Genomic DNA, 10,396 nt, shown 5'->3' on the forward strand with positions numbered 1-10,396 from the left:
ATTTTCTCATCACTACAGTTGACAATATACATGAATTTGACCCCACTAAGGATTAGAAAATCAAATAATCACTCTACAAAGAAAAAATCAAATGAGATTCTACTAATGTGTAACCAGCTCTAGGTTTCCTAAAATTGGCCTGCAGAAATTGACAAGCACTTCCCATGCCTGATACCAGAAAATGCTGAAAAAAAGCAAAGTACCTATATTATACACAAACCACTCCTTCAGAGTCATTGTGTTTACCCACCCAGCACTGAAACTTCAGTAGGGGGAAGATTTCCATGTTAAATTAGGTGATGGCTGTCTATTCACCTCTTTTGCCCAGATTGGTTTGTTGTAGTTAACGGTTATCACTCTAAACTACTAACACCACCAGTGTTACAAACTTTTGAAGGGCCAGCTCCAGCCGACTAGAAAGGATTGAAGAAGCTTTACCCTTGCTTTGTGTTCTGCTGACAGTGATTCAATCTTCAATGGCAACACAAGTAAAAACAAAAAAAATATTTTAATATATTAGAGTATGGGAAGGAAAGTACCCCTGTAAGCTTTTTATTGTTGTTTGTATCACTGTTGTAGATTTTCCCTCACTTCCTGTCTGGTGAAATCATTGACAGTGGGATGGGGAGTGAGTCTCAGACAACAATAAAATCTGGCCTTGGATTTTATTTATAAAATGAATGTGTAATGGTGCCACCTTATTGCCTTGCAAACTTGTGAAATTGAGAATAGCTGTACTCAGACCACAGCCACATGCCCTGTCAAATAATCTTCCATAAAAAGGTCGACAACAAGACAAGTCCTCTGAATAAAATCTTCTTTATTTATTTTAAATCCACCCAGATATGGGAAGCAATGTACAAAAATTAACGTGTTTCAGCTAGGGCAGGCTTTAGTCATAACTCATAACTTTAGTCATAATTAAAGCCCACCTGGGCTGAAACTCATCTACGTTTGTACATTGCTGCCTCTACCTGGATGGATTAATGGTAAATAGAGAAGATTTTATGCACATGACATGCCTCTATAGCTAACATTCTTCTGGTAAACTTGGAGTTTATGGTGTCTGTCAAATGCAGTATATACTGTTTGTGTATATAATATATGTATATCTATGTGTGTATGTATGTACAGTATGTATGTGTAATATATATTTCCTAATAACTTATTTATTTTTTTACAGAATAATCCTGCAGTGAAACGTTTTATATGTCTATAGGTAAGAAGGTAATTTTTTTGTGTTTAATTTGAATAAATATGCATTTTTCTTTTGTGGGTACGAATACCAGTAAGGTCCTGAAAAAGTATAAAATACTTTAAACTGTTTTGTTGCAGTAGTAGTATACAGTACCATTTTTCCTTTATTTATTTCCTACATATTCGTTCAGGAGTTTAGGAAACATTACTTATATTTCAAAATAGAGCTACTAAATATCCCATCAGCCTTTGATGCCATAGGTTTTATGATAATGATACAAATGAAATAAGGAATCTGCATGGTGGTGAATTTATTCATCTTACTATACCTAAAAGGTATAGGATAATGTACTGTAAATTAGGAATGTATACCATTTCCTTTCTGCAGTCACTTCACTCTTATGGCTTTTTACCTAAAGCAGGTCAGATTTTGCCATTGTTTTATTAATTCCTGATCCCATGTAATTTTCTCTTGGAAGCACCATAGTCAGACATATAGATTTTTGTGAAGAGATGGTATAGTACACCATTGGAAATCCACCATCGGACAACGTTTTAGAGCTGGGCTATAAAATTTTCCAACAACATGATCCAATCGGACTTTGTCCAATTGTGTGCAGAGAATTTCCGATCAGACAAAGTGCCACGCATGTTCAGATCAAATTCCTAGACCATAGCTATTGGCTACTAGCCTGAACATAGTCCTGTCATAACGAAATAACGTCATCACGTTATGTATGATCGGATTTTCCGACAACTTTGTCCGACCGTGTGTATGCAACACAGATTTTGCCATTGTTTTATTGATTCCCAATCCCGTGTAATTTTCTCTTGGAAGCACCATAGTCAGACATATAGATTTTTGTGAAGAGATGGTATAGTACACCATTGGAAATCCACCATCTCAGACATTCAGAAAGTCCTGGGTGGGACTATAACACTTTATTTTGGCATTGTTAGGGGAGAGTGGGCAAAAAGAAGAAAATTTTCCAAAAACTATGTGAATGGCCAGGAATAGCTTCAGAATCAGAATCAGGATCAGGGGTAGTGTAATGGTTTGGAGTACAGGCTGTCGTCGGGTTACAAACATCTGACTTACAAACACTCCTACTTACAAACGGAGGGAGACAACAGGAAGTGAGAGGAAATCTACCCCTAGGAAGGGAAATTGACTTGTCTTAGCCCTTGTACACACAGTCGGACATTCCGACGGAAAATGTCCGATCGGACCGTGTTGTCGGATAATCCGACTGTGTGTGGGCTCCATCGGACTGTTTCCGCCGGATATTCTGACGGACGAAGTTTTAGAGCTGGGCTATAAAATTTTCCGACAACATGATCCAATCGGACTTTGTCCGATTGTGTGCAAAGAATTTCCGATCAGACAAAGTGCCACGCATGCTCAGATCAAATTCCTAGACCAAAGCTATTGGCTACTAGCCTGAACATAGTCTTGTCGTAACGAAATAACGTCATCACGTTATGTATGATCAGATTTTCCGACAACTTTGTCCGACCGCGTGTATGCAGCACAAGTTTCGGACAAAATCCATCGCACAAAATCCGACGGATTTTGTCGGAATGTCTGACTGTGTATACAAGGGCTATAAGGCCGCGTACACATGCGGGGACTGTTCGCCCAACTTTGTCCGCCAAACAGTTTCAGCGGACAGTCCGCTCAAAATTAGCATGGACGGACTTGCCCACACACGACGAACGAACAGTCCGCTGAAACCGTGCGCGATGACGTGAACGGCACGTACGACGGGACGAAAAATACGACGTCCTATACACTGCAATGCAAACTTCGCCGTGTAAATCCTTTCTGAGCAACTTAGTTTGACGAACAAGCCTACACACGAGGGGACTGTTCGCTGAAACAGAGTTTCAGCGGACAGTTTTTCGGAATTTCCGAAAAACTTTGTTCAGCAGACTGTCCGCTGAAACTGTCCGCTGAAAGCCCACACACGAGCGGACTGTCCGCCGAAACACTGTTCAGCGGACAAAGTTGAGCGAACAGTCCCCGCGTGTGTACGCGGCCTAAGAGTTATCACCAAACCTTGTTTCCACTACAACCCAAAATCTTCTAAATCCACTTGTCATTGGGAAAGAAAGTGAGATGAAATCTTCTGAACAGGAGCACAGACAGCAAAACAAATATTACAGGGGAGTTAACCCTTTCCTATGCTAGCCAAAAAACATAAAAACCTTTTTTTGGACTGGAGCTTTGCTTAAAAAATGTATCTATTCTGACTTACACACAAATTCAACTTAAGAACAAACCTACAGTCCCTATCTTGTTTGTAACCCGGGGACCACCTGTAGTGTGGCACAGAAGGAGAAGCAGTGGAGATCCAGGGCTAAAATTCAATAGAGAACCCCCCGGACACATATTATATAGTAAAAAAACTAGTGTTTATAGGTGGCCTGGTACATTGCAGGTATACTTCAGGCAGAGGGTCTGGACTGGTAGGCTATGTTCTCTGTAAAAAATGTAAAATAAATACTAACGTCTTTGGTATGTTAAATATAGAACATGAAACAGAATATTAAATTAAACAGTAAATGATCAAACAATGAAGAAATAATGAAACACCAATCTGAAAACCATTTGATTATGATGTGTGTTGCTTGTGCTCACTTGCAACAGTCATAGCAATGTCCGGATGGAATCTGACAGATTTTCTCATGAAAACACATGAAAAGACCAGATTCAGAGCTTGCAGATCATTCCATATATAGTGGCAGAGAGCTTGCGTTAGAGATCCATGGCCACTGGAGGGAGATGTGCCAATGGGGAGCTTCCTTGCTTCTCAGCGGTGCTGCCCCCTCCCAACTGCCTGTTCATGAGTGCTTTGCAATGGGAAGTAACAGCTAGGATCACACCAAGGGCTGGGGACGTGGTGCTGGCTTCCAGGCAGCTGTCTCCATATTTTATGTACAACCACATTTCTAAAAAAGTTGGGACACTGTAAAATCTACATAAAAACACAATGCAATGTTTTTCATATCTCATAAACCCATATTTTATTCACAGTAAAAAACAGAAAACATACCAAATGTTTAAACTGAGAAAATGTGCCTTTATTAAAAAAAAAAAACAACGAAAAAGAAGGTAATTTTGAAATTGATGGCAGCAACACGTTTTAAAGTTTGGATAGGGCCCATTTACCATGGTGTAGCATCTCCTCTTCTTTTAACAACACTTTATAAATGTTCATTATGGGTTTATAAAATTTGCAAATCATTGCATTCTGTTTTTATGTAGATTTTACACAGCATCCCAACTTTTTTGGCTTTGGGGTGGTAAATGAATACTTTGTTTCAATAAATAATTTAGGCTACATTCACACCTGAGCTTTCAGCGAACAGTGAATATACATGTTCGTAGAACGTGTGTCCCATATGTGGTGCCATTCATTGTTAATGGAAACCCAGACACGGCAAGCGGGAATTCATTTTTGTATGCTTTTAAATGTGTGATAAACACGTCAAAGTGCACACGTTTATCACATGTAGGGCAGCCCATTAAAATGAATGGGCTGCTCTATGCGTGTAGTGCTAAAACATGTGAAAACACACAAAAACAAGAAAATGCATTCAGAAACGCACATTTACAAAACAGTAGCTGTGCACATAGCCTTATGGTTAGACTCAAGAAAATCAATGAGTGTATACAATATAAATAAAGCTCTATATACAATGTTGTGTTAGGATTTCCAGTCCTTTGTTGAATAGCACACCAAGTAAATGTATGTATTCTATATTTCACACAAAGAACCACAATGTTCATCAATCACAACTGTACATGAATCAAAACAATATGTATTTCACACTCTATTCTCAGCCGTCTTTTTATCCTCCACCTTCAATAAATATGTGCAAAGTTGGATGATTACCCTATCTGGTAAATCTCTTAAACTACAGGAGGTCGAAAAAAGCCTGATCAGAACAGCATCACTCTCCAGCAATGGAGCTTTCTTGTTAAGGAATGCAAAGAACTTTCTGGTCAAATCTCCTATTCTACTATGTCACCATCTCCCCAATGGTTGATAGAAGCATATTAAAAAAAAAAAAAGGGAAGATCTAATGCTCTCTGTTTAAATGCTATTTATTGAACAAATCCAATTGCACTTACAGTGTAGCAGTCTCAGACTAGACATGTATACCAAGGAGCTGGCATGCTCAGTGGGCTCATTCACATATACAACATTCCTGTCCTCCAGATGGGTTGTTAGAATAAGTACGCCCATTCACGGAATGACGTAACTATCAGCACCCTGATTTACATGTTATGTACAGGGATTTCCTCAGAAGCTGCAAAGCTATCTACCAGAGAGGGTAAGTGTCCAACTTTGCATATATTTGGTGAATGTGGACGATAACAAGGTGGCAATTGTGGTCGAGAAGAGACTGTGATAAGCATACAATTTTGATTGATGTACATTAGAGCACAGATATATGGTGCACACATTTTCTTGATGTGATTTGCAACAAAGCACTAAAAAAGTCTAATACAGCATTGTAATATAAAACACAATTGAGCACAATTATTTGTTATTTATGCATTTATAATTTATTCAAGTACAATTATTTGCAGTTTATGCATTATTCACTGCTTATTATTAACACATTTATATATTTTTTTCTGATTTATACTTGTGGAGCGCTGCACCATAAGTTCTTTGCAGTTGATCAAAAGTTTGTTTGTGTGGAGAAATGTGGGACTATAATTTACTGTGATTTTGAGTTGCTGCACGGTGATATACATCTTATATAATTATGGTTATACTACTGAATGTAGTGCTTTTTTGTGCGTTGTGGATCTTTCAAGCAAACTCTCTGCTAATAAACAGTATATGGATGATCTGCAAGCTGTGACCCTGGTCTGTTTATGTTTGAAAATTTGTAACAGATCTGTCAAGTTCCATCCAGACTTCACTGTGATTGTTACAATTGGACACAAATATCACACATCATAATCAGTATTGATGTTCTATGGTTTCTTCAATGTTCAATAATTCACTGTTTGATTTATTATTCCCTGTCACTGGATGTGTGTTTCGTGCCTTTGTCTTTTTTTAATTTTGGGATGTACCGCGGGTATTCTTGGGTGGTGGAAGATTTAGGCTGCAACATTTATATCTTTGCTAAAAAAAACTAAAAGTGGTGAAATATCTCTTTTAGAGTTCTGGATGGCAATTTTTTGTCCATAGTTAAATATAGATTTGCTTTCTTTTCCTCAACCAGAATCATGCCCCTGAGCATGTGTAAGGCCAATCTTTTACATTCCATCTGGAGATGCAAAATATATCCATTGATCCTTGTTTTTGAAATCCAAATAATATTTTACTTATTAACTGCTTAAAGATACATGAATGTTTTTTTTTTATAATTGGCTGTTTTTACTATTTTATAACCAAGTACATCAAAAAAATTTTTTTTGTAATGCCATGGTCGTAAATTTGCATGGACAGTAAATTAAACAAGTACCGTATATACTCAAGTATAAGCCGAGATTTTCAGCCCCTTTTTTTAGGCTGAAAGTGCCCCCCTCGGCTTATACTCGAGTCACCGCCGTCTGCCTACCTGATCAGCGTGTCGTGCAGACAGACGGCGGCCATTCCACTGTTCAAAAGCTGCGCCTCCCTGTCTGTGATAGGCGGAACACTCAATTTCCCAGCAGTCAGTGTTCCGCCTATCACGGACATCCTCTCATCCTCGTCCGTAGTATGAGGATGAGCGGATGTCCGTGATAGGCGGAACACTGACTGCTGGGAAATTGAGTGTTCCACCTATCACAGACAGGGAGGCACGACTTTTGAACAGTGGAATGGCCGCCGTCTGTCACAGACGAGGAGGAGAAGTGCGGCTTTTGATTCCTGGAATGGCCGCCGTATGTTTTTATGCTGATCGGTGCAAAATGGCACACGGAGCTGCAGAAGGACACAGAGGCTGCAGATTGTCACACGGAGGCATGCACAGGACACAGGTAGGCTGCAATGGACACAGGGAGGTACACAGGGAGGTATGCAGCTGCAGATGGGCATTGTTGACCCTCTTTTCCACTCTTTTAAGCTGTAACAGTAGCTGCTGCATGTCTCATCTTCGGCTTATACACGAGTCAATACGTTTTCCCAGTTTTTTTGTTGTAAATTAGGGGCCTCGGCTTATATTCGAGTCGACCTATACTCGAGTATATACGGTATTCTATTTAAAAGTAGTATTGAAATATAAACACATATGCAAACATTTCATCTAATATGAAGATTTTTCAATAGGGCCTGGGCAATGGAGTTCACGATCTGTGCCTTTTAACACAGGTAGTTTAACAGGTAGTGGAGATCAGCACATCAAACATGCCACGAAAATCCTTTTTTTCAACAGATTTTATACAGACCATTTGATTCTTTGCTAGGACCTTATGGCTTTTAAACACTAAAGCCGGCTTTATACAGATCGAATCTCAGTCAGTTCAGCAGGGACCTATCAAGATTCGATCCATGTATGGGCAGGCTGAATGTAACAACCAGCATGACAAAATTTTTTGCAAGCGATTATTGCCAGTGGCTATAGCTGCTAGCAATAATCATTGTTTTCACAATATATTGTGAATACAATCGTTTTACAGGAGGCACACAGCCTGTGTTGATGGGAGAATGGAGCAATTGTTGTAGATCGAAAATCTCATAATCTATGGCCTGTCTTACTCTGTTGGTGCTCTTACTATGTCCGTTAGAATAGAGTTGCCTTTTTTGAGGAATTTTTTGATGTGTTGACCTCCACATTATAGTAAATAAAAACCATCTAGATAGAACAGAGAATAAGTGCAACCTATAAGAAAAGAAAAGTTTTTGAGGCCTAATAACATTTCTACAAATATCTATGAGTTGTCTATTCTATACTTAGGAATAAAATCAGTCATCACAAAAATGTGTGCTGTTGGTAAGGGGTGCAACCTGGGCACCTACCAAGGGCCCCAAGTTTCTAAGTTTCACCATCCTTCAAATGAAGTACGCTTTCAAGTACCGTATATTCAGGAAAAATGGTCTACATTTGAGGCCAGACTTAAGTTTCTTCTGGCCTGCCTCATACCTTCCTTTAGCTTGCTTTATGAAGCTTCTGAATGCTTCCACATTGACTTTTAGAAGGGAAAAATATCAGTTCAGATTAAGTAGTAAAGGATATGCTAAATTCACTATAACAAGTAAGCCCTGCTCCCTATGACCCAGTTGGAAATCCAAATCCTCCCAAACTGCTACATTTGTCAGAAGAAAACAAACACCCGAAAACACAAGCTTTTAGTGTATAGAATTACATTTATTAATCAAGGAAGGTCCGGGTTTGTACCTGGAGTTCTTGAAATAGTAATGCGCAATTAAGACAGCGAGAGAGAATTGATAAAAAGTTTCTGAGACAAGTTCTATCTCAGCTGATGCCCTTGCCCATAGAAACCAGTCAGCTTCTATCTTTCATTTTTCTTTTTTATCCACCTTAGAAAAGAAAAATGTAAAAGCTGCTTGGCTTTGGTCCAATAAAACAATGTTTGTCTCAGACCCTTTTTTTTCATAACTAAATTACATTTATAATATTCTTTTAAATTTTTGCATTTACTTGTTTTATAGATCATAGATGCAGATCAAAAGTAAAAAAATTTAATGTCTGTATAGACAAGCTCTAATGTTATTTACCCGTGGGCAGTGGAGCCCATATGTACCTGACCCTTTTCTCCCTGTATCAAACAATGGGCACTCTGCTGATACTCAAATGACAGCTGGAGGTGCTGTGCTCCTGCGCCCGCTTCCGGTTGACAACAACCAATCAGAAGCTGGCAAAGGGGCCAAACCTATCCACTATTAATTCAGCAGTATTAGCAGAGTATAGACTAGTATGTAGTAGTATAAATCCAGCCTATGGGGGATGCTATTGCAAATCATTGCACTCTATGGAGAGAAGTTAGTCATACATTAGGCAGCCATCAGTGTGTGAGGTGCAGTGGGATGATAAGCACTCTGCCAATCCAGTGTTTGCTTCACTAGGTGCATAATTCAACACTTTGTTCTATTCAGCTGTGATTAAGACTCGGTTCACATTGGTGTGATGCGGGAAGCCCTGTGAATTCACTGTGGGTTCCCACATCGCACCCGACTGGCAGGCAGTTCACACTGCCATATGCAAACTGATGGGAGTGTCAATACAAAGTTAATGACACCCCCAGATAGGTTTGAATATCGCAGTGTGAACTGTCAATTCAGACGTGAATCAAATCCCATGGGTGTGAATACCCATGCAATTCGATTCTGGTGCGGACTAAAAAAGGGTCCTACATGACTTTGGTCCGAATTCAATGCAAATTCTGCCATACAATCTGTATGGCTGAATTCACATCACACAGACATCGCATGTGATTTGCACAGCAGTGCGGTGTGAATTACATGCGATGTCACACAGTGCACTAATGTGAACCCAGCCTTAAAAGTCAATAAAAACTACTTCCAACTCTGTCAGGACTCCTGTATGTTTTCCATTAGCACCTGGTATAAATGACACCCAATCACAAATACAGATTATTGTATTTAGTTTATCACAACTCCTCTAATATTAAAAGAACACACCCCAAATAAAAGACTTAGAATAACACTAATATGTACAATACTGAAATCACATTATTCTTTTACAGGAGCTCCTCTCTTTGTGACATGGAAAGAAGACCCTTCATGTGGATGCAATCAAATACTGAAAATCCAATCAATACTCTCTTTTCATTTGCCTTTTTTTTCCCAAATCAAGTCTCTCTAAATTAATATTAGAAAGTTGTCTCTACTGCCTTTCAAATAATTGATTAATAAATTAATTTCATATCAATCTATGTGTTACTAATTTCTTCTCATAGTTTTCTTCATTTGTGCTCTGAACATATTTGAAAAAACTACTTGTTATGAAAAAGTTAATGCATCTTCATCCTATTACTAGATAAAACTATTATGGAGGCAGCATGGACTCTCGTGGTACGATATGAACAATATATAGATTTATTATACAAAAACACACATAATATAAATGCCTTGAATAGGTAGATACAAGACATTGGATGCTGCTAATAGTGAAGCGTCCACTTATCTGACACAAATTGGAAGAAATTAGAAGTATATAATAATTCCGCACTGTTATACACAGAAAATATTCTTCCAGTTCCACA

General features: G+C 38.7%; 1 protein-coding gene across 1 annotated transcript in view; it reads left to right on the forward strand.

The window, feature by feature from the left end:
* Positions 1-10,062, forward strand: part of LOC143928160 (uncharacterized) — an 82,424-nt gene extending 72,362 nt beyond the window's left edge. The window contains exons 13-14 of the mRNA XM_077452853.1: positions 1,184-1,219; positions 9,878-10,062. Coding sequence (XP_077308979.1) covers positions 1,184-1,219 — 36 coding nt within the window. The 3' untranslated portion in view covers positions 9,878-10,062. The remainder of the gene's footprint in view (positions 1-1,183; positions 1,220-9,877) is intronic.
* Positions 10,063-10,396: the final 334 nt, after the last annotated feature.

This window comes from Lithobates pipiens, unplaced genomic scaffold (assembly GCF_037356315.1).
Source record: "Lithobates pipiens isolate NorthernLeopardFrog02 unplaced genomic scaffold, aLitPip1_a1.2 Scaffold_23, whole genome shotgun sequence".
NCBI classification, from domain to species: domain Eukaryota; kingdom Metazoa; phylum Chordata; class Amphibia; order Anura; family Ranidae; genus Lithobates; species Lithobates pipiens.